We start from the raw sequence: 22,190 nt of genomic DNA, 5'->3' as shown, positions 1-22,190 counted from the left end.
CAGACCGGCGTCGAGACGGATCTTCAGTGCCTGGATGACCCAGAAACTCGTCTCTGCATTGTTGAAGTTCACAAACGCATCGAGTGACGCCATGTGCTGTGCGAGATGGCAAAGAGTAGACGTTTCATCGGGCGCATTCATTAAGCCTTCCCTCTTCCTCGACTACTGGTCATTCAGTTGCGAGCAAGATGGTCGCCATTGCGAGCGCAGACTATGCGACACAAGCTCATGCCGACAAGGTGCTCGGTCCAGAGATTGCCGGCTGGGCTCTGTCGTCAGTAACGATGCACACGTACCGGCGTCGATGTACTGACCCTGCGGAGGAGCACAGTCTGATGGCATTGTCATATTCGCACGCTCGTACCTATGATTACTTCCGAACGTTCAGGCAAGACCGCCGGCTCGTCATTGCGCTCGTCGTCGCCATCACTCTTTGCACGACAGCCGTCGGTATTCTCAATTTCTACGTGCGTCATTCCGAGGAGGTCAAGTGATGGGGCTGATAGTAGCACCAGTGTTTGTACTTTCATTCTGTCTCGCAACTGCGTACGGATATGTACATCTCCCGCGTCATCAGACCAAGCGCAATCACATCCTCAATTGCCAGCATCGTGGCTTTCCTTACTCAAGTCTACTTTGCAGAAAGATGCTATCGTGTAAGTCGATCGCTCGGATAGAGACGAATATGCTCACGGCTTTTGCAGATGATTGGGAAGCGAGGACCGGTACTGCTTCTCGTCGTCTTGCCATTCATGCTGGCAGGCGCTGCAGGAGGCTTTGGGGTCTCTTACGTCCAGTTCAAGTATCAGGGTTGGGCAGCGTCTTACGGCCCACTCTACATCTGGATGCAACTCTGGCTCTGGGGCAACGCGGTGAGCGACATCATCATCACTTCAGCCTTGTGCGTTGCCCTCTTGAGATCTCGCACGGAGTCACACGCTCCAGCGACCAACGCCCTCGTCTTCCGAGTCGTCACCGTGTCACTCGAGAGCGCAGGCTTAACGACACTGACCGCTATTGCGGCTATCGTGTCGTATCTGCCTTCGTACGCTTCGAACAACGCTTCGATGGTCTTCACGTCTGTTCTGCCGATGATGTACGCCATCTCGCTGCTCTACGCTCTCAATTCTCGCAGCGCATTGCGAGCGCAAGCCGAGCAATCCTCTCTCATTGCAGCATCAGAAGGATCACGTACGCGCTCGTTCGATCGAAGACCCAGCTATGCAGCTTCTCGAAAGGCTTCAGTCGGGCAGATGCGAAAGCACAGCCTTGCGCCGAGCTATAGCTCACCCGTCCAGCGAGATTTCCCGGGCGTCGGCGAGCAGACAGGCTTCGGGGCAAATCATACTGCAAGACCAGAGACACTGCGAATCGAGCTGGGGGGTGCAACAGTCTTACCCTATCTGGTCTCGCCTCGCTCGGAAGGTCCTTGTCCCGCCTACCCATCTCGGTCTCCTGCCGCTATTGCTTTTGCCGATCCGTTCAAGTCGCAAAACGAGCCAGCAGCTCAGCCGACGCGCAGACCGTCGCTTGCGTACCCTCGTCCTTCTGTCGGCGACATCAGAGAGGAAGTGTCAACGATCACCCGAGCAGGGAGTCTGAGCAGCCGACCTTCGTTCAGTGAGGTTGCTCGGCCATTGTTCGGTGCTCAGTCTGCTATTGACGGAAGACGACCGTCTTTGGCTCCCGTGGGACGCCCGCTGTATCCTGCGGAACCCATGCCCGGTCGATCTGTCAGTATCTCAGTCGGACCTCAAGTGATCGTTCCTGCGCCATTCGGTTCTGCCACAAGACTATCTGCCGTAGAGAGTGTCGTCTTTGTGGGCGATCTAGCAAGGGACAGCGTCATGTTTACCACCGTCACCACTACTGAGAGCGACAAGAGCTGATTGCATCTGTAGCTCCACCTGTCGACATCATCCCCAAGCGTCTAAACATCTGTGATTGTATCTGAACCACAAGGGCTGTGCGAATGCAAGACTAGAAGTACAACATGAAGCAGTGATGTCTGTCGTTAGTACTTTTGATCTTCCCCTAGCTCAGCGGAGAAGCCTCGCTGGTCGAGTAAGATCTTGTCTCGCTTCTCTTTGAGCGTTTGCCGCCTGTTCGCTTCTTCCTTGACCACGGGTAGCAGCGTATGAATTGGCGCTTGGTTCAGTCGTCGCGGCGGCTCGTCCTCTAGCTCGAGATCCTGCGAATCGTCTTGAGCGGGGCGTACACGGTACTGAGGAGGAGCAGCTTACGATCTCACCCAAGAGAGCGACGTTCTCCCCTCTGACGAGGTAGACGCCTACTTGTCGTTCTGCAATCGTCTGGCTCTCTGGGTGATAGATCTGTTCGATCGTGTCGCAGAGCACGAAATTGGCTGCCTGATCGGTCAGCACGGTCAGCAGACGACCGAGTACGATGATGCGGACCATATTGATCGTATGATCTGAACATGCCCATGAGTTTCCTCCCATCTCGCAAGACGACGAGCACTTTCTCTGAAAAATGAAGCGACTCGGTGTCTAGCTCGCGGGCAAGCGGAGTGAGCATGAAGAGAGCTGACTGTCTACTGTGTCTACCAGTGCGCCCGATGTCGTAAAGGCGACATTGCTGAGCGCCTCTACCGAGTTCATGGCTCGGCTCTCTTGGGTTTCGCTTTGGCGCGACTGCTTTGGCCACTTCGGCCTAGCAAGAACGCCGGCCGTGCTCAAGCTCACACCTCGCTACACTCCAGATGGAAGGCGACGGACGTCCTGCTGGACGAGGACGAGAGGGCGTACAACCTCCCTCACCGGAGAAGGTGGCAGTAGCAGCAGCATTCGCCAAGAAAGTGACGATCGTCACTTGCTGTCTCACGCTCGGACTGGGACTGTCCAACCGGTATCGGTACCGAGTCATGCGCAATGTCACCCGAGGTGTCGGCTTCACTCCCGAACGAGCCGACCTGTTCACGCCGCTGCTCCAGATGGATTTGCTCCGTAAAGGCCACGTCACGTCGAGCGAGCTACAAGGAGCTTGGAAGGAGTTCATGAGCAAAGCATCGAGTCTGCCGGAGAAGGAACAACAGAAGCTCTACGAGGCCGGTCAGGCGATGCTCAAGGATGTGATGAGGACGAGGAGTAGTCAGACTGGCGAACGGAGGGCCTTTGTCAGAGGATTGGTCTATGGCAGTCTGGCCTCACTGATCTACGTTCAGCTCGCCTCTAGCGGCTTCAAACGACGCATCGAAGCAGTAGATGCCAGTGCGCCCAGACGCGAGCGATACATACCGCCAGATCAGCGAGCGGGTAGATCGACAGAGGAGATCGAACTGCAAGATGCCGAGGATACTCGCTTGGCAGCTTACTTTGAACGCGACACGAACGCTACCGAGCAATCTGGCGGGCAAGAGAATGTGCCTGTACAGGCTATGTCTGATTCTGCTCGATCGAAATGGGAAGAACTACGAAAGGGTAAAGACGCACAGCAATCTACTTGGGCAAAGATCCGAGACGAGGCCGGCAGGAAACGACAAGAGCAAATGACAGCCAGTCCATCTTCTTCTGCAAGAGGTCTGACGAGCGATGAGAGCTCGAGAGACAGGAATGATCGCTTGCAGTTCAACGAGGATCAAGACGATGCAGCGAGGGAAGCGAGGAAAGAGGCGGAGCGACAACGATTCGCAAAGCTCATGGAGGCCGAGCGGAAGGGAGGAGAAGCGGCAGATCGTATACAGATCAGCTGATTGTATGCTACCTGCTCGTTCGTCTGCATCGCTTCCCACTGTTATAACAACATCATGACATTTTCGCATTTGAGAAGTCCATCTCCGGATGCGCATCCTGAAACTTGCGTAGCATCTGGCTCTCTTGCTCAGTGATATGTACCGTGCATTCAGTGAGAACGTACCTCGTGCTTCTTTTGCTCGTCAGACGTAGGTTTGCCCATTTGCTACGTCGCAAGCGATGCTCAGCCATCCGACATGCCAGACTCGGGTGTCCTACCTTTTGCTGATTGTCAAACTGCAAGCAGACCTTCAGTCCACGCTTGTCTGAGAAACTACAAGACAGACCATCATCTTCTCGACCATGGCGCGCGTCTCGCCATCAAGTTCGGATAGTTTTGAGTTCTCGGGATTGATCTTGGTTGTATCGATTGTGGGACCGCCCTTGATGACACAGTCCCACCACCCCATCTGTGATACCTTTTCTAGATGAAGACCAATTTCCTTCTGATCATCTGCCGACCTTGCTCACTTGAGCTCGCTGCATTCGAGCCTGAGGAGGCATGCAAACCTAGTGACCAAGTCGAATCGTCCAACTTGATCTCCTTGCACAATTCTCCGTCGATGATGGGCTCCTTGCCTGTGATCGTGCTCACTTGAGCTGCGCTTCTCAGGTGTGTACGCTAAAGACACACCCTTGAGACCGACTTTGAGGCGCGTTTTCTTGATGTCGACCGTCAGATCTCTCGCTCGTGTCCCCACAGGCACGGGTATGATCAAATCGACCTCTCCAAGCGTCTGCCGCCAAGTGTACGGCAATGATGCTTGTCCTTCGTCTTCCAACCTCTTTCGTTCTGCAAGGCTTGCTCAGAGCGTGTAGCGTGCAATGAGAGACCGGAGCGTACCTGCATCGTGCGCCTTCTGCTCCTCTGGTGATAGTGCGTCGTACTCTGCGACTGATAGCTTCTTGATGGCCGACATGAGGTTGTCCGAAGCGCTGAGGTAGCCGGCAGCTGATGGCGCGAAAGCGCGAAGTCGAATGATCGAACGGAGCAAAGTTTCTGAGGAAGCACTGTCGCCCTGTCCACACCCCTCCCTTTCACCCTCCCCCTCTGCCTCGTCAGGCCTCGAGAAACAGACGGGAGCAGTCGACAACACGATTCGCGATGCCTTTTGACGGCTTGCGTGTACGAGTCGGCGTGCAACGAGGACGTCGAGAGTGATGTCTATCCTGCGACACGACCCGTAGACGAACCGCACACTGCGCTATCTGCTCCGCGTGACAACAGCGTCTGCGAGCATTCGCGCTTCGAGCGGATTGAATCTATCGAGTCTGCCTTTGCCGGGTAGAAGGCAGACGACAAGTCAGCCAGCCGAATTGCAGATGTAGCGCCAATGATCAAGGCATAACGCATCGAGCCATGAATACAATGTAGACTACCAACGCAGACTCCATGCAGCCTTGCGATCGCTTCAATTTGGCGTCTCGTTCCGATGAGGTCATCCAGCCTGCCTCGATCGACGACAGCGACCTCGGCGCGTGCACGCAGAGCCGAGCCTGAGGAGACGAGCCTACCCAACCAGACTGCAGCTCGCTCCGCACCATACCGAACGATCTCCCAACGCCACAGCCGACAGCCAGACGTCAAGAGCTCATCGTGTTCGAACATCGCGCACCTTCGCAAGGCCTCTGCACCCGTGCCCTCCATCCCGCCGAGGTACGCTCGTCGGCTTACCCATACCCTATCAAATTGGCTTGGCCTAACAAGTGGCTCGAGCCCGCACGCTCTGCTCTTGAGTCCGCCAATCTGCCTGCTCAAGCCGGCCACACCATCACTTGGGTCGGCCGAAGAGCTGCACACGCGCGGCGAGGCTACCTGACAGACGGAACTTCGATCGCACCGAGACCAGACTGATGGGACTGTGATGTCCACTGGCCTCTTGCTCCGCCGATATCGCCACGCGTGGTCGGTCCCTCAGCGATAGTCTGCCCGGCCAGCTATTAGACCGACAATCGCTACTTGAGCCTGGCGACTCTTGCAGCAGGCTATCGTACTCTGGCTTGACGGTCGTTGACTCATCTCTGATTGTCTATCTACTATGAGACATGCCTGAGCGGTTGCACTGATTCAATCGCGATGCCGACCAAACCGAAGAGCCATCATTGAGAACGAAGATGACCTGGGCGGAGGAGGCGGTCTGTCGAAACTCCACCAATGACGCGTGAGTCGTGCAGCTAGTGGCGGACGACGTAGAGGTGGTGCAGGACACCTCGAGTTGCGCAGCTCGGAGCTGACAAAGAGCCCCAAGAGCTTCTGCGATCAAGCTTGCGATAGGATCGTCAGGACGATAAAGCGACTGCATCATGCGCTCGATGTCTTTCTGAGCGCAATCGGATGCACTGCTCTATGTGTCGGCGCTCATTAGCGATGAACTCGTGACAGGAACGGGACGCCCTGCTTGCGCTCGCAAAAAGGCACTTCTCGTCTCTGAGGCGAGAAAGCGGGGTGTACGGATGGAGAGCATCGACCGCTGGTGAATCAGGCGTGTTACCTCGACCACTCGAGCGCTCTCATCGCTTTCTGCGAGCTGTTCATCAGCGCGGCTGTAGGATGAAAGTGTGCATCAGACTGAGAGCTCGATGTATAGGCAGGCGCTAGAACAGATCCTGACTTGCCTTGCACGCGACTGATATCTGATCTGATCAGCTGATCATCGCCTCGCCGCCTGCCGTCCAAGAGTTTCCAGGAATGGCAGCCATGAGCGTCTCGCCGGCGCTGGCTCGACATGGATAGCATCTGCCTGCGAGATCCGTCGCGAAGCTAGCATGGACGTGCAACAGCAGCAGAATGCCCGAGGCAACTTTGGTGCGTCATCATCGCTTGAAGCCACAGTATGGCTCAGATCTAGCGATGATTGCAGGCTATGTGCTCGTCATCATACTCATCTTCTGGCTCATGTCCAACTCGCAAGATGCGGCACAGGAAGAATACCTCAGGACGGCCATCGGTCGACGAACGCACGAGCGTGACGCCTTGATCGGTTGGATCTATGGCAATGCGACGAGCTATCAAGCCAGAGAGGACGCGCTGCTTCATGACAACTCGACCGGGCCACTCGTAGATGAGCCGGCCGACGCAGAAGTCGAAGGACGAAAGGCGTACAACTATACGCTCGCCATGCCAAACTTTCTGTTTGCCGCGCCAGAGCTCACCGCGCTCACGGATGCACTACAGCTGCCCGCGCCGGCGTCCACGCTGTACTATCACAACGTCACAGGGTTCCTGAAGGGTTCCTGGAGACCTATCAATGTCTCCTTGCCTCTGCTATACGAAAGCAAGCTAGTCGACGACACGCTCAACGAGACCGTCTCTGTACCCAAGCCACCACCGGCATTCCGCTTCAACAGGACGCTCAGCCCTCCTGCTGAACCAGAAACCATGAACATAAGCAAAGCAGAAGCAGCCAGGGGAGCTATCGTCAGGACGCGCGGTTACTTTCCCTGGAACGCTACAGAGGGAGGAAGGATCTCTATCAATGTCCGCCAGAACTTGCCCTGGCTTGCACATGCCGACTTGGCCTCTCATCCTCGACTGCTCAAGCAGGAGGTTGCAAGGACGGATGTCGGCGGCATGGAAGATCTCTCGATTTTGCGCGGCTCGTTCCAGCTCGACAACGGCGAGCGCGGAATTGAACTAGACATCGAAGGCGTTCACAAGATCTCAAACGGATCGTTCTACTTTATTGCCGCACCCTCCTTTATGGGTCTCGATCCCCGCATGCTGCCTGCACTCGCCAAGACGTCGACGATGCGCAACCTGACGGCCAAACTCATAGTATCTGAGCTCGATGATCGGATCAGACGCGCTCAAGCATCTCTAGATGAACAGAACTATCCATCGAGCGGAGGTAGTCCAACACAGGACGGCGTCTACGCTCAAACGCCCACTTGTACTTTCATAGGCTACGGCCAGCTCGGTCAGGTCGTTGCCGCCAACGCTGCACGACTTGACGAATTCGAGTCAGAGATGAGCGATCCGACGGGTGTCAGTACGGTGCCGATCAAAGCGCGCAAATCTCGAGTGATCATGTACAGCGAAACTTGTCAGCTCGTCATAGAGATTGATGACCTCTCTCTGTTGCACATGGAGACGTTTTGGGCAAAAGCGAAGAACTACGCCGCTTTCGTTGGACTCGTAGCCGTCATCCAGACATACTTGCTCATTCATCAGATGGAAAGCACCTCCACGCCGACCAGCGTGGCCAAAGTAGCCTATGGCACGATCACTATGCAAGTAGGCATGGATGTCTACTTCTTTATCGCCCACCTCACCTTGGGCGTCGTGACCGACAACGATGCCTCACTTGCACTCATCGTGCCTGCTTTTCTTGCTTGCTGCTCCGGACTGCTCTTTGGTCTCCGATACGCTGCTATCATCAAAGTAGCAACGACGCCTGCAAGTCGTACTGCTCCTGTGGCTGCCACGCCTGTCGTGATTCCGCAGCCTGCCATCAGTGCCGACGGTCAGCCACCATCGGCTACTGCTGCTCAGTCTACGATTGAGGACGTGAACGAAGATTCGGCGGAGAGCGCGCCCTTGCTGCCTGTAGGAACGCCTGCGGCCCCTGTCTCTGCCACTCTGCCGCCTGCTCCACGCATCGCCCGTCCCTGGTATCTCGACGAAGACTCCGCGATGTGTATGTCTGTCGATTCAGCCATTGCTGATCATATTGAGTCTCCGCGCAGGGTTTATACTGTTCGCTGGCAGCGTGACGGCCGTCCTCATCGCAGTGCTCTTCTTCGGCTGGGTACCCATCCTTATTGCCGCACTGTATTCCTATTGGTGTAAGTCTGCTACGATCTGAAACGAGGTTGTCTGAAGATGATCAGCAGGCCCGCAAATCCTGCGCAATGCCGAGAAGGGTCAAAGCAGACGCACGCTGAAGAAACGATATATCTATGGCACAATGATCTGTCGGCTCTCACTGCCGCTGTACGCGTGGGGCTGTCCAGACAATGTCCTGTTCACAGAGACAAGTCGTGCGTGCCCTGCTTTTATGACTTGGCGCGAACTGATACGCTAGCTAGCATGGGTCATTCTGTTGACGCTCTGGCAGCTCACGCAAGTCGCTACCATGCTGCTGCAAGACATACTTGGCGCCCGTTTCTTTCTGCCGAAAGATTGGTATCCCGAACAAAACAAATGGGACTATCATCCTGCGCTTCCGCCAGTGGACGCAGAGAACGCTCAAGGCTCGATTGACTGCGTCATATGTTTGGAGAAGATCGACTTCTATAGCACAAATGGCATGCGCGATGACGAAAAGGGAGTCGATGCGTTGGCGACAGTTGGGCGAGCTTTCAACCGGTTCAACTATATGGTTCCGCCGTGCCACCACATCGCTCATACTCACTGTCTGGAAAGCTGGCTTGCCATCAAATTTGAATGGTCAGTCATGCAATCTGTATGATACGCAGGCTGACACTTCTCGCAGCCCGGTCTGTCGACGTCCATTGCCTGCAACATAGAATGTCTAGACGACAGGACCGCAAATGCAGACGGCCCCTGCTTGTCTTGCGCACCAGATAGAGCTAGACGGCCTGTCAGGCCATACGCTGGCGATCAAGCCATCCCCTAGCGAAAGCGACCCGCGTGGTCGAAACTGACGCGTAGATTGACATTAGCAATGTCAAAGAACAACAGCGACGCGTCTTGTTGTCCTCGATGCAGATCTTGGTTCACTCGACTCGCAAAAGACGCAAAGTCCGCACCCCAGCACTTCACAGGCCTCAACACATCATGAGAACATCACGCAACACCATCTCAGCTGGTCTGATCTTGGGCGCCATCGCTCAGGCAGCCGCTCAGGCAACTACCGAGCAGCTTGCCCTTGTCCAGGCACAATACGAGGCATGCCAAGCCTTCCGTACCATGAGGTCCTTGCTGATATATTCGTGCAGGCATCTGGCTTCGTCACTCCCATCGGCAATTCACTCAGCTTCGGTATCGACTTTACCCCAGAGGCTTTGCTCACTGTCGTTTACCCTCAAGGCGCCGTTGTCAACGGACATCCTTACACTGCCACTGGTTCGTGCTCACTCGTACGTCGGATGCGCTGCTTATCCTGCAAGTACAGAGGTCGCCGAACTTCCTTCGTTCACTTTGTTGCCAGCTAGCGGTCAGGCCTCGACATTGACAGGCTCAGATGCACGCTACACTCTTATGCTGGCGGACGCGGCCGCTATCGGCGATCCTGACCCTCAAGGCGACTACCGTCACTTCCTCGTCAATTACTTGACACTCAACGGTACGGCAGCTGCCGACGGAAGCATTGCCTTCAACCCCTCTGCAGGCAATGTCGTCAGTACGTCTCTTGCTCTCGCTCATTCACGAGCAAGGCTGACTTTGCCCCATAGCCAACTATGCTGGTCCTGGTCCGAATGCCGGCGAAGGCGCTCACAGATACGCTTGGCTTATGGTAAGTTTGCCACTCCTTTGGTATATGTCAGCGCGCTCACATCTCACGCAGTTCTCGCAACCCTCTGCCTTTGCTGCGCCTACCAATCTGACCACGCCCAACTCAGGTCCAGGCCACTGGTACGTGCAGAGCTACGTGCAATCAACAGGTCTTGGCAGCCTCATCGCGGCATCTTTCTTCACCGTTCAGAATGGCGTAGCAACTTTCACCGCTGCGGCAACGAGCTCGATCAACACCGCCACACTCGCGGGTGCCTCTGCAAGTGCGACAGGTAGCGCTTCGTCTACTTCGGGAGCTGCAACGGCTTCGAACACGTCTTCTTCGAAAGCCTCCACCAATGGCGCGAGTGGCTTGCAAGCTGGCTCAGCATCGGCTTCGCTCGTTCTGCTAGCTTTGGGAGCATACCTCTGTGCATAGAGACTTGTACACATACAAATGGACATTTTACGATCTCTCGGATTGACTGCAGTGATGTTACAACAATAGTATGATTGAGTCAGATACCCAGGTCGAGTGCATCGATCATTTGAGAGATAGGCATCGTCCGTTCGTCATCTTCCTGAGCGTCGTCGTCACCATTCGGCTCGTAAAGCAGCTGTCGACTGAGTACAGCGTTTGTAGATAGGTTTGCTATCGCAGCAGATCGTTTTTGGTCACGGTCATCCTTCGTAGACACTGAGGCCTGTGTGGAAGCGCCAGCTGATGCAAAGATGCGATCCTCCTCATATGGTGGTATGCGACTATTTGCGCGAGGCGTGCTCGCTTCTTGAGGGAGCGAGTCGGCCTCCGAGCTGATTTGACGGCCCCTTGACCGCACCACGTCAGGGTTCGCAAGATCAGGATAGTGAGCTGCTATAGGTGTCCTGACTTCGCTCGCTTCACCAATGAAATGTGTGAGCGGTGTCGGCTGGGGCGCAGACTGATCGCTGGATGTACCCGAATGGGTTGTGGTCGATCCGCTCGGTCGCTTCAGAGGCGGAGTGGGCGTAGCGTCTCGCTGATCGGTCTCTTTTGTCTTGTCAGAGACAGTAGCGGCTGCTGTCAGATACTGTGCTGGGGTCGCATAGCCTCCCCAGAGCCAGGCGGGTCTATACGCGCGTTCGGGTACCATCAAGGGACCGCCATCTTTGCTCGTCTTGGTCTTTGTACTGAGAGCAGATTTGCTGTCTACGTCTTGTACGGCGACAGTAGAGCCAGATCGCGACACTGGATCTGCTTTGATCGTCAGAGGTGTAGCTGACTCGCTTGGTCCTCGCAATACGAGATGGAGCTGCGGTACGTTGGTAGCCGACTTGCCTAGCGATGCAGGTGGTGACGCGAGGAAGTCAGAGACGAATTGTCTGGATTGCGTCGTGGGTGGCAAGCGCAGGAAGCGCGTCATCTCACTGTACACCGAATCGAGGTTCCACATCATGACCTTGCGTAGGCAGGCAATGACGATGGACGTCACATCGACGCCGTCCAGACAGTGCAGATAGACTGGATGGTTACGCTTGTCTAGCATCAACTGCTTCCTTCATGAGACACTCGCTGCAGACATTCATCCCGGTTGAGCGGTCCTCACCTCACAAGCTTCTCGCACGTGGCTTCTGTTGACAGTGACAATCTCTGTCTTCATCCTGTCCGTCTTGTACCACCGTCTGTGGGCAACCGGCGCAACATGCTCGCCCTCTGATCGTGCCTCTTGCTCTCCAAGCCATGACTTGACGCGGCGATCTACTTTGGACTCGCTGAGTAGGACGGGATCGTCGGGCGTAAAGCTGAGGACGGTGCGTATGCGGAGAGTCGCGAGGAACGGCAAGTTCTTGAGCTTGGGATGAGAGCCTCTGTAGACTTGCGGTGCTACCTGCTCAAACCGCAGTGGCGGCACATAGTACCTCGCACTATGATCCGACAGGACGCTGCTGCTACCTGATGCTGCATCAGCCAGCATGCGCACTCTAGCGATTCGGGGCTGGGCTCTGTGCCGCCGAAAGCGTGAGAGATTCTAGGGCGCGTGCCTTTTATGCGCGCGTGCTCGCTGTTTGACTTTGTGGGCTTCGAATTCCTGGGCCGGCTAGACTGCGCACGCATCACACAAAGGCCTCGCTTGGCTGGCCTGAGCAAGCAGAGTCACACACTCGCTGGTCGATCACGCACTGCACATCATCGCTCGCTGGTGGTCACAAGGAAAGTAAGTCAGCCGAGCAACACTGAGCGCGTGCCTTGTCGTGTGCGCTATGGTCGGCGAGACACTAACACCTGGCAACAAGCACGATGGACTGCACCCCGGACAACTGTCTCCACTAGGATCAGCCTTTGGCACTGGCTCTGCGAGTCCATTCCTCTCACAGCAAGAACATCTCTCTGTTCCTTTGTTGGCCACGCCCAGCTCGGCAGGCCTGACAAAGAAGAGACCGAGGTCGATACTCGCCTCACTTTTCACACTCTATCTGTTCGCTGCACTGACACACACGTTCTATGCTACAATCATCCAGCCTGTCATATCGCCAGAGACGCCCACACCAACGACGACAGACGACTTGCTCGTCAATAGAACGTCAAACAGGACGCTCCTGCCGCTCAAGAAGCCAACGAGGAAACCGAGCAGTCGACATGCTACACACGCTCATGCTGCACATTCTGTCAAGAAGCCTATCGGCTCCACTCCCCAGCCGACAATAGAGCGATCTGTCGCTTACCACCCTGTCGAGGGTGTGGAGTGGGGCAAGGCGTCAATAGACTGGTATCCGAACGATCACGAGCGATCACATCGCAACCTCAGCGCAGACTCGCCAGAGTCTGTACGCTCGCAGGATGAACTCGCGAGCGAGAGAGAGCTCTTCCAGATGACAAAGGAGCAAACGACCATGTCGGAGGATTTCTTCCTGTCCAAAGCATTCGGTGAAGCACTACAACCCAGCAAGATCATACCCTATTATTATAGAGCACAGAGAGATCTCGGAGCAGAGGACAACAAGCGAGACATCACCATCACTACACTCGTCACTGCGAACCGTTTCAAAGTTCTTACCGATCTCGTCGAAAAGTACCAAGGTTTGTTCGTTGCATCTTTGCCGGGTGGCGGGCTGACACAGGAAGTAGGACCGGTGAGCGTGTGTATCCACGTCGTCAATATCCCCGCCGAACGCGAAGAGCTGCTCACCTCGCTAAGAGACATCTACGAGAGCCACGAAGCGATGAAAAATTGGGTCGATGTCCATCTGGTCATTGACAACTTTGACCGTCAATTCAACATGTGGCGCAACGTTGCCAAATACTTTGCCAGAACCGGCTCGTTCTTCTCTTGACCATTGCGTCGCAGGAGCTGATGTCTGTATGATTGGCAGATTATGTGATGATGCTGGATGTCGACTTTTGGATCTGTACCGACTTTCGTCATCGGATACTCGCATCTCCAGACATCATCGACAAGCTCTCTGCGGGTACAGCAGCCTTTGTCGTGCCTGCTTTCGAATTCACAAAACAAGTCGACGGACTCGATTCCAAAACGTTCCCGACCGAGAAGAAGGTGCGATCCTCTCGAATCATCAGCCTTGCACAATGACCAAGAGAGCCTGTTGCGCAGGATCTGCTCGAGCTGGTCGAAGGAGGCAAGATCGGGATGTTCCACAAGTCCTGGGCACCCGGACACGGATCGACAAACTACACACGGTTTTACGAATCTAAAGAGGGCGAGATCTATCGCGTTCATGGCTACACGCATTCATACGAACCCTACATCATCTACAAGCGAGAAGGAACGCCATAGTACGCGCTTGCTCTGAAGCGCTGCACTGGAGCTGATGGAGGGTACAGCTGCGATGAACGTTTCATCGGCTATGGCGGCAATAAAGTAAGCCCAAGAGACCGTCTAGTCCGTTCCTGAGCTGATCAGGGAACAGGCTGCATGTCTGTACGAGCTCTTCCTCTCCGGCGTCTCCTTCTGGGTCCTCCCGGACGACTTTCTCATCCATCAAAGCCACGCCTACGCAGAAAAAGCGCGAAAGCACGAGGTCAGCCGGGCACGCTCTGAACAGTCGAGACGCTGACCCGAACGGACCATGCTGACAGCGACGGTACAATCGCAAGCTGTTCATCGATTATCGCGAATCACTCTGCTTCAGATTACTCACCCAATTCGTCGATTCGGGTGACATCGCAACAGACAAGTCGAAGAATCTCATGCAGGAATGCAAAAAGATCAAAGGCTTCAGCGCGGCTGCACAACGACTCATCACTGCATCGACCTGATCGAACCACTCGATTCACCTCACATCTGTACGATCTTTATTCTCGAGCACATTTGCGCAGGCTCGCAGGACCACTGTATGTATGCATTGCATGTACGATCTTCACGCTGGCCTTGCTTCAGCATCTCCCGGCAGGACTTCGATGTTGTCTTGCTCTGCTAGTTCGGCAAAAGACAGATGAGCGGGAGCCAGTCGGTCGGCTAGCTCTTCTACGGCTTCGAAATCGAGCACAACGCGGCCTGCACGCAAGAGAGCGTAGACGTCTAAATCGTCAATGCCTCGAAGGTCGACAGTGGGCAAATTCTCCGACGCCCTGCGGAACTTTGCCGCCAGTCTGTCATTGGCGTCCGAATCAAAGAAGGAGCGACCGAATATGAACAGGATGTCTTCGCCAAAAGGTCGAGTTCCCATCTCTGTGAGGGCAGTATGGGGTTCTGTAGGCTCGATATTGCCCGAGAGGGTCACGAGATCGGTTGCTGGCTGAGATCCCAAGGAGAGCATGCTGGCGAGCTCTCTCGTCTTGCCCGTGATACCCGAGCCGACGCTCTCGATGACGCTGAGCTCTCCACTCCTCCAACGAGTGCTCAGAGCCGTCCTGATCCCCAACTCGACGACTTTTCGCTGGATGCCAATACTCCAATCTCTCGGCTTGACGGCAAAAGCTGCACCGCCGCCTCGGAAGTGAGGCGCACCTCGGTCTCCCTTTCGAGCGTTTCCTGTGCCTTTTTGCGGGGTGAGTTTCCTGCCGGAGTAGGCCACTTCGGATCTCGTCTTTTGAGAGTGGGTGCCCTGTCGTTTGGAGGCGAGATAGTGAACGACACATCGATGGAGGATGTCCTTGCGGCTGGGCGCATTGAACAGGTGAGCAGGTAGAGCGACGAGATGAGGTTCCGGCGGGGATGAGGCTGCGGTGAGCGGCAAAGGTGGAAAGTAGGATAATGGCAGATGAACGACTTCGAGTCGTTGGACGGGCTCAGGCAGAGTCACTGACACGACCAGAGTGGCTTCAGCATGACATTTATGCGAGGAACAGCTGGGGAGGGCACCTTCTGGCCGTGCGCGATGCTTGGCAGACACTTTTGTGGCTCTCTGAGGTGTCGTCGCCTGAGGCGCATTGGGGCTCTGACCGGGCAGAGCAGGCGAGGCGTGAGTGGCCAGTCCACGCAGACTGTGCTGCACTCTGCTGCAAGCACATCGTGGCAGCCTTGCCGCACTGGTAGAGGCCACCGTCATCTTTCTCGTCTGCTCGCCTGCCTGCAAGCAAGCTGGTCGGGTCGATCGCGTCAATTCAAAGATTCAAGCGCGGGCGGGCGAGGCAGGATCTCAGGGCCAGCATCGTTGGAGAGTACAATCACGATGCAATGACGGCAGCAAGCGTGCCAACAGAGCAATGACCGCGCAAGGTGAGCATGCAGACGATCATCGGTACGACTTTTGGTATCTCGCACGAGCACCGGGTCCACCAAACTTCTTTGGCTCTGTGCGTCTCTGCGCATGGACAAAGACTCGTCATCAGTGATCATACACCCATGGCGATACTCAACACGCACGGGATCGGCAACGAGCAGGGTACGGTCGTAAGCGATGAGGGTCTTTTTGAGTTCTAGCGAGGTGGCAGCGTCTTGGTACTTGGCAGTGTAAGCCACGACCGCCTTTGCCAGAGCTTGACGGACGGCGTAGACTTGGGAAGTGTGACCTCCTCCCGTCACTCGTACGCGGATGTCGACCGACTCGAACGGGTTGGCGCCGCTCGAGGTGGCCTTGTTGTAGAGCACTAGCACTGGCTCGTAGACCTTGAAGCGCAGCAGTTGTGGCTCGATCAGGTGGATCGGTGTGCCATTCACTCTGATCAATCCCTTTCCGGCCTATCCATCCCGTCCCCATACGCCAGCAGCACAGTCAATTGACAGAAGTCGAAGGGGACGTCGTGTCGGGTGAGCATCGATCCATCGCAGCAGAACACAAACAGTACAGAGCAGGACAAAGGTGAACGTTGGGATTGCAGTGATTGGGGAGAGGAGGCAGATCCAGTCAGCATGGCCTACGTCTGGCGGGACAGACTCGAACTGACCTTGCAGAGAGCGACGGCAGTGGCCGTCTTCTTCTTGCCGAACGTCTGCACAGAATCGACTTTGCTGCTCATGATCTGCGAGCCAGATGCAACAGATGAGCTCAGTCGCTCGTCCGCCAGGTCAGACTCACGGAATTGTTGCCTCACTGCGAGCACGCTTGGCCGACAGTGGCTTCACCGTACGACATTTACTATCGCGTGGCGTTCACGCGCCCTCGGGCTTTACTTTGCATCCTGGCACGACATTCGCCGTCGTTCGTGGCATGCATGCATAATCATACAAGCACACAGTTCATACTTCTGCTCTCTTTTCAGAGTGGACTTCCTCGATCTTGCCTGCTTCTTCTGCTTCACCCGGCACCAACTCGACATCCCTCAAAAACTCGTTAGCGACGAGGAAATCGATGGCCTGACTGAGATCGCTGAGCGAATGCTCAATGTCTCGTTCCAGTAGCTGTCCTCTTGCATGAGCCACGCGCGCGGCGACCACGTCTCGGAGTGAAGCGTACCTTGCTGAGCAGACCTTCTTGCTTGAACGGATTGTGAGGGGTCAAGGCAGTCGCCGGACCAGCCTTGCGTTTTTTCGTCTGCTTGTTCGGTGGTGGTACTCGCGTAGGTTTCGATACCTCTTGGTCGCCCGTTCGTCGCACAGGTTCAGCTTCAGGTGCATCGTCGCTTTCTAGCTTCGTGCTGCCGTCTTCGGTCGGTGCTTCCGATGCGGCCTTGTCGTCATTCGCTTGCTTCTTCCGCCTGTTTTTCTTCTTCCTCTTCTTGGCAGGTGACGCTGTCTCGCTCACTGCTTCTGTTGCGGCGATGACTGGCTCGTCCTGTGCCTTTGTTTCCGCTTCTTGCTCTGGCTCTCTAGGCATAACCTCTTCGGCGGACACAGGCTCCGCAACAGGTCCCTGATCGTCCACGGCCTCGTCTGCTCTGCTGACTTTCTGCAGTGGTCGAGCTGCAGCGGGATTTCGTAGCGGCTCCCTCCGTGGTGTGCGCGTAGCAGCTGAATGATGAGAGGCGCTCTCGATGGCAGCAACAGGTTTAGCTGGCAGCCCGTGCAGGAGCGGCGTGGGCACAGACGGCTCTGCAGGCTCGAGGGAAGCCGATAATCTCTGACGCTTCGAAGCAGGCGGGCCATCTTCTCGATGGTCCAGCTCATCGTGCAGATGACCATTGCGATCGCCAAAAGCACCCTCTCGCCCTCTGAAGGACCCTCTGCCCCGGCCACGATCAGATCGACCTCTCTGCGTATGACTTGTCTTGAACGCGGGATGAAGGGGTGATCTAGCAGCTTCTTCCGCCGCTTCACGTTGCTGTGCCTGCTTCTGAGCCGCACGTTGCTGACTCGGCCACCTGCTCTTGCGCTCCTCCACCCATCGCGAGATCTTGTCCTCCGTATCGAGCGCAACATTGATGCCCATGATTCGTGATCCCGCCGGTCCATCCGGTCTGCTGCGAGTAGCTTGCTCCCTTGCAGCCCAACGAGACCCGGGTCGAAAGATCAGATGTCGATCTGCTTCGTGTATCTCTACTTCGCTGTCCGGACCTGCGTAGAAGCACGATGGCTGACTGCATCGCACAAAGCCTGCGGGTAGCCCGCGCGAGCTCTTGTCGCTGTAGTTGCCTGCCTGCGAAGCGAGATGCGGCGCGACGGGTAGTCCATGCGTCATTGCAGGCGTCGTACTAGGAAATGGAGGCACTGAAGGCGGCAGAGGCAGATTGACGGGCTTGGATGCCCATGCTGGTAGCGAGTCTGGTCGTCCTAGGTGTAACGGCTTGGGCGGCAGTGAAGCTAGTCCGCCGGCAGCAGGGGCTGATTGGACTAAATGAGGCGGCAGAGGCAACTTATGCTGCGCTTGGGCATAAGATGGCGAGACATAAGACTGCTGTGGTGGCCGTGGATTCTGCCAGGCAATTGGTACTCGTGCATTAGACAAGGGCGGAGTCTGAGCAGGCGCTTGAGGCGGCACAGGCTGACTTGGCAGCGAATAGGCCATCTGCTGCATATGAGCCGCCTGAGCTGCCCAGATCTGCTGCTGCACTGCCATGTGCTGATTGTATGCTCCAGGGTGGCCATACTGATTATACGCAGGCTGAACAGGCGCAGCATAAGCCGGGCTCGCAACTGGCTGCTGATGCGTCGATGGAGCCGACACAGTCTGTTGGCCTGCCTTTGCAATAGCAGGGTTGTGCCAAGTGAGGTTGGCGCTCGCAGTATAGCCGCCGGGCGGCGCTACACCTGGCGGGGGCAAAGGTGCCACTGGGCCACTGCCAGGCGGTAATGGAGGCTGGTACGCTGGCAACTTGCGAGTCGGTTTTCCCGTCGGCTGAAAGCCGTAGGGCCCAATGAATGGGTTGCCCGACGCCATCGCGTACTCAGGCCTACCAAGAATCAAGCTGAGGCTGGAGATACTGGCGAAAGTGCATTGTCATGCTCAGATTTGTCAAGGTCCTACTCATCGACGCCGTAGGCCATTCAAGTTTAATTCATGTCAGGGTGCACGCACCAGGGATGATCATGATGTCTCACGCTGGGCCTTCCTACACGTCAGCAAGATGTCTCGCGTCTCCGCGACATTTCTCGATCGCCAGCCCAGCGTCATACAGCTCTGTGGCAGTGGCGTACACTTGACCTGCATTCGGGAGAGTCGGCTTCGTGCAGATGGGCCACTGAACTTGCGATCTCGCCCATGTGCACGTCTCGTCACGCAAGCCACATTTCGTCTCTTTGGCAGCGCTAAGACTGTATTGCCTCGAAGAACTCGACGCCTCTATTGACTTGCCACGAGGGCGTGTAGATCTCCCGCGCTGGGCGAGGCGCATTCTGTTCCGATGACGACGTCGAACAAAGTGAGGCTTGACGGCGCACAGCTCTCTGGCCAAATGAAAGAAGCTCTTCACGATAGCGATACCGTCAGCGAGAGCAGATCTGCAATGTCGGGCGATCCTACAGTAGTACTGCCCTTTGGCAAAGGACGCAACACTCGGACTTCGAGCAAAGAAGCTCCAATGAATCTCAGCAGTAAACCGCGTATGTGCCTTGGCATGTCCGCTGAGATGCGCGCTGACATGCAGATCGCCAGGCTCAACATCCTCCTCATCTTCCTCCTCTCCAAGCGAGCTTGTCGACTTTGAGAGACCAAGAGCGGCCTTCATGCTCTCTGAGCAGTCTGGCACGGAGAGTCGTCGGATCTGCAGGAGGCGACTCTCTCAAGAGTCCATCGAGTCTGCTGGCTCTACAGCCGCTGCTTCCCTCTCTGGCACGCTCTCCAATAATGCAGGCGCAAGCTCTAATAGCTTCGGTTCTCGTCGCTCCTCTATGCTGTCAAACTTCTCGAGCACGTCGTCATTGGCATCTACTGCGCATTCTACCGCGCCAAGCCTCGGGGCTAGCGCATCGCAATCGCCAAAGCTGAGCACACTTGCAGAGAGGATAAGGAAGGACTCTGGTGCTAGCAGCTTCGTGACGACTACAACGAGCGTTTCGCCACTGCTTTCGGCTCGACCCAGTCCGCCCGGTCTCGCGGGCATCTCGATTGATCATAGCGCGATAGCAGAAGACGAAGATGAAGACGAACAGGAACAGGAGCGTGAGCGAGCAGCGTTTGCATCAGCACTTGCACTTTTTGGACCGCCACCACCCTATCCGAGCGGATTTTTCCAGCCCAATCGGACTCTATATACCATCAAGTCGCCCTCACAGATTTCTCTGAGCAGCCGACCACCGCTCCAGAAGCGGCCACCTCACAACAGTCACACATCGAGTCTAAAGGCACTATCAGTCTCTACTGTCCGGGCATCCAGCCAGGATGGCTCATCAGACGATCATCTCGGCTCACCCATGGAACAGCAACACAGCAATGGCGCACTCAGGCGCAACATCACCGAACCGATACCCTTGCACGCATGCTGGTCTACAGCGGCAGATGAATACGACGAAGAGGACGAGCCCAATGCGTCTGCGCCGAGCACACCTGACTCGGTTCGATCAAACAGCGACGACGACATACTGGCAGAAGCAATCAGTCTGACGCACATGGCACTTCTACAGCCTCAATTGATACCAGCTGCCAGTCCTTCTGTACAGTCAAACCAGTCTTTCACGCCCTATACACCTCCACAAAAGCCACGCGCACCGGAGAGCATCATGTCGCACACAAGCACCCTGTCGCGTTTCGGACTGAAGCGGTTTGGCGATAGGGAGCGCAAGCGACCCAGTCCTATCGAAAGGGGCATCTCATCCAGTTCGATCAATTCCCGCAAGATCTGGCTAGAGAAGCCGTCACAATCCATGCACGTCATCGTGCCGGACTCGCCGACAGAAATGTATAGCCCGGCAAAGAGTCAGGAACTCACCCGGCTGGCAGATATGTACCGTTCACATTCTACAGACGAGCGCGCACTCCTGGCAGAGATTGCTCAGAGTCGCAACAAGGTGTAATGTAGAAGATCAGTACCATTCCGTTTTCGTATGGACACTCTTTGCGAAGTTCTCTGTCGTTGTAGATTGCATAACCATCCCCTCAAGCTGACTCGAGTCTGCTTGCCACTATGCGCGCCAAGCCGACAAAAGCATCTTTGACTATGCTTGCTGAAGTGCTTAGAACGGTAGGATGACCAGCATCGCCATCTGAGCTTGTCTTTGCCTCAATGGGTATCTTGGCAAGGACTTGCATACCGATCTTCTTGCTTACTGTTTGGAAGCGCTCATCTGTGCCAAAGATATAGTGCGGCTCATCCGGCGAGCCGGGGCAGACAAAGTGAGACATATTGAGCACCCCGCCGAGTATCTGCTCTCGCAGTCGTGAGCAACGTCGATCGGGCAAGAGTACGAGCAAAGACGTACAGGAACGCCGACCTTGCGAAACATGGCAACGCCCTTGCGAGCGTCGACGATAGCTACATCTTGTGGCGTCGAAACAATGATTGCACCATCAATGTAGACGAGCTGGGAGAGCGAGAGATGGACGTCGCCCGTTCCGGGCGGAGTATCGATGACGAGCAAGTCGAGGTCATCATTTTGCATTCGCCAGTCGACATCGAAGAGAAGCTGCTGGACTGCTTTCATGACCATCATGCCTCGCCAGACGATCGGTGTATCGCTATTGTCGTCCGAGCCAGCCGGTATTGGTAGTAGGAAGCCCATGGACATGCAAGGTATGCCATGGTTGATCAGGGGTATCAGCGCGCCCTCTGTGCCCTCTCAGCTCCTCGAACAGAGAATGATAGCGCAAGACGCACGAGGTGTTGTGTGTGGAGCACCGACACGCTCCAGTGCCATGAGCTTAGGTACGCTCGGACCGAAAATATCGAGGTCGAGTAATCCTACCCTCTTTGGCTTGTTCCCCTCTGAGGTTCGTGACAGAGCCAGCGCCAGGTTCACTGTCACCTGAGCTTAGCATGAGGACACTGAAACGATGAAATCCTGAGCTTGCCGGCTACGGTGCTCTTGCCTACGCCTCCCTTGCCACTAGCGACGACAATGACTTGGCGAACATGTGGTATCTTTCGTTTTGCAGGCAGACCGCGTTGCATCATCGGTACAGAACCTGTCCGAGGTAGGCCCTGCACGCTTGTTGAGCAGATTCAGGGGCCTGTGAGAGGACGAGCTTGCAAGTGGATTCTCATGGCCTGCCGATCGGCGTGCATTGGAAGTAATTCGCCGTGAGCTCATTCGAGAAAGCGGGTTCCATCTTGCGCTTGGTAGTCCGCTGAC

At 55.8% G+C, this 22,190-nt stretch overlaps 10 protein-coding genes across 10 annotated transcripts; 5 read left to right on the top strand and 5 right to left on the bottom strand.

The window, feature by feature from the left end:
- The first annotated feature begins 63 nt into the window (after positions 1 to 63).
- On the top strand, positions 64 to 1,964 carry L969DRAFT_556299 (uncharacterized protein). Its single transcript, XM_014711037.1, has 4 exons — positions 64 to 274; positions 332 to 467; positions 516 to 656; positions 705 to 1,964. The coding sequence occupies exons 1-4, from the start codon at positions 189 to 191 to the stop codon at positions 1,887 to 1,889; spliced, it is 1,548 nt and encodes a 515-aa protein (XP_014566523.1). The 5' UTR covers positions 64 to 188; the 3' UTR covers positions 1,890 to 1,964.
- Positions 1,965 to 2,014: 50 nt separating this feature from the next.
- L969DRAFT_18723 (uncharacterized protein) lies at positions 2,015 to 2,621 on the bottom strand (the record flags this gene model as incomplete). Its single annotated transcript, XM_014710900.1, has 4 exons — positions 2,015 to 2,191; positions 2,244 to 2,365; positions 2,418 to 2,514; positions 2,568 to 2,621. 4 exons carry the CDS (start codon positions 2,619 to 2,621, stop codon positions 2,015 to 2,017), a joined length of 450 nt encoding a protein of 149 aa, XP_014566386.1.
- L969DRAFT_89164 (uncharacterized protein) lies at positions 2,606 to 3,900 on the top strand. Its single transcript, XM_014711036.1, has 2 exons — positions 2,606 to 3,827; positions 3,877 to 3,900. The coding sequence occupies exon 1, from the start codon at positions 2,723 to 2,725 to the stop codon at positions 3,710 to 3,712; it is 990 nt and encodes a 329-aa protein (XP_014566522.1). The 5' UTR covers positions 2,606 to 2,722; the 3' UTR covers positions 3,713 to 3,827; positions 3,877 to 3,900.
- Positions 3,765 to 5,361, bottom strand: L969DRAFT_51484 (uncharacterized protein; the record flags this gene model as incomplete). The annotated part of the gene is made up of 8 exons (XM_014711035.1): positions 3,765 to 3,827; positions 3,877 to 3,918; positions 3,972 to 3,989; positions 4,040 to 4,206; positions 4,263 to 4,331; positions 4,387 to 4,545; positions 4,597 to 4,807; positions 5,137 to 5,361. The coding sequence occupies 8 exons, from the start codon at positions 5,359 to 5,361 to the stop codon at positions 3,765 to 3,767; spliced, it is 954 nt and encodes a 317-aa protein (XP_014566521.1).
- A 1,157-nt stretch (positions 5,362 to 6,518) lies between these two features.
- Positions 6,519 to 10,588, top strand: L969DRAFT_95778 (uncharacterized protein; the record flags this gene model as incomplete). The annotated part of the gene is made up of 11 exons (XM_014711034.1): positions 6,519 to 6,558; positions 6,614 to 8,389; positions 8,439 to 8,537; positions 8,586 to 8,732; positions 8,781 to 9,145; positions 9,231 to 9,348; positions 9,389 to 9,603; positions 9,654 to 9,780; positions 9,830 to 10,057; positions 10,110 to 10,171; positions 10,223 to 10,588. 11 exons carry the CDS (start codon positions 6,519 to 6,521, stop codon positions 10,586 to 10,588), a joined length of 3,543 nt encoding a protein of 1,180 aa, XP_014566520.1.
- A 79-nt stretch (positions 10,589 to 10,667) lies between these two features.
- Positions 10,668 to 12,104, bottom strand: L969DRAFT_104547 (uncharacterized protein; the record flags this gene model as incomplete). Its single annotated transcript, XM_014711033.1, has 2 exons — positions 10,668 to 11,678; positions 11,736 to 12,104. The coding sequence occupies 2 exons, from the start codon at positions 12,102 to 12,104 to the stop codon at positions 10,668 to 10,670; spliced, it is 1,380 nt and encodes a 459-aa protein (XP_014566519.1).
- A 286-nt stretch (positions 12,105 to 12,390) lies between these two features.
- Positions 12,391 to 14,404, top strand: L969DRAFT_95776 (glycosyltransferase family 49 protein; the record flags this gene model as incomplete). Its single annotated transcript, XM_014711032.1, has 7 exons — positions 12,391 to 13,207; positions 13,256 to 13,444; positions 13,501 to 13,682; positions 13,740 to 13,921; positions 13,970 to 14,006; positions 14,056 to 14,166; positions 14,225 to 14,404. The coding sequence occupies 7 exons, from the start codon at positions 12,391 to 12,393 to the stop codon at positions 14,402 to 14,404; spliced, it is 1,698 nt and encodes a 565-aa protein (XP_014566518.1).
- Positions 14,405 to 14,505: 101 nt separating this feature from the next.
- On the bottom strand, positions 14,506 to 18,843 carry L969DRAFT_95775 (uncharacterized protein; the record flags this gene model as incomplete). Its single annotated transcript, XM_014711031.1, has 6 exons — positions 14,506 to 15,389; positions 15,450 to 15,657; positions 15,759 to 16,268; positions 16,475 to 16,549; positions 16,773 to 16,928; positions 16,984 to 18,843. The coding sequence occupies 6 exons, from the start codon at positions 18,841 to 18,843 to the stop codon at positions 14,506 to 14,508; spliced, it is 3,693 nt and encodes a 1,230-aa protein (XP_014566517.1).
- Positions 18,844 to 19,053: 210 nt separating this feature from the next.
- Positions 19,054 to 21,096, top strand: L969DRAFT_104544 (uncharacterized protein). Its single transcript, XM_014711030.1, has 2 exons — positions 19,054 to 19,505; positions 19,558 to 21,096. The coding sequence occupies exons 1-2, from the start codon at positions 19,307 to 19,309 to the stop codon at positions 20,913 to 20,915; spliced, it is 1,557 nt and encodes a 518-aa protein (XP_014566516.1). The 5' UTR covers positions 19,054 to 19,306; the 3' UTR covers positions 20,916 to 21,096.
- On the bottom strand, positions 20,998 to 22,148 carry L969DRAFT_95773 (uncharacterized protein; the record flags this gene model as incomplete). The annotated part of the gene is made up of 5 exons (XM_014711029.1): positions 20,998 to 21,264; positions 21,321 to 21,667; positions 21,716 to 21,856; positions 21,910 to 22,039; positions 22,089 to 22,148. The coding sequence occupies 5 exons, from the start codon at positions 22,146 to 22,148 to the stop codon at positions 20,998 to 21,000; spliced, it is 945 nt and encodes a 314-aa protein (XP_014566515.1).
- Positions 22,149 to 22,190: the final 42 nt, after the last annotated feature.

The sequence above is a fragment of the Mixia osmundae genome, assembly GCF_000708205.1.
Source record: "Mixia osmundae IAM 14324 unplaced genomic scaffold scaffold_8, whole genome shotgun sequence".
In the NCBI taxonomy this organism is placed as follows: Eukaryota; Fungi; Basidiomycota; class Mixiomycetes; order Mixiales; family Mixiaceae; genus Mixia; species Mixia osmundae.
The sequence above is the reverse complement of the archived record's forward strand: the minus strand, read 5'-3'. Positions and strand labels throughout refer to the sequence as shown.

Bases quoted from the DNA above. Each gene is read 5' to 3' on its own strand.
- L969DRAFT_556299 (XM_014711037.1), top strand. From the start codon at position 189: ATGGTCGCCATTGCGAGCGCAGACTATGCGACACAAGCTCATGCCGAC. The intron at 468-515 runs GTGCGTCATTCC...TAGTAGCACCAG, and splicing joins TCGGTATTCTCAATTTCTAC to TGTTTGTACTTTCATTCTGT. The intron at 657-704 runs GTAAGTCGATCG...CGGCTTTTGCAG, and splicing joins TTGCAGAAAGATGCTATCGT to ATGATTGGGAAGCGAGGACC.
- L969DRAFT_89164 (XM_014711036.1), top strand. From the start codon at position 2,723: ATGGAAGGCGACGGACGTCCTGCTGGACGAGGACGAGAGGGCGTACAA.
- L969DRAFT_104544 (XM_014711030.1), top strand. From the start codon at position 19,307: ATGACGACGTCGAACAAAGTGAGGCTTGACGGCGCACAGCTCTCTGGC. The intron at 19,506-19,557 runs GTATGTGCCTTG...GCAGATCGCCAG, and splicing joins GAATCTCAGCAGTAAACCGC to GCTCAACATCCTCCTCATCT.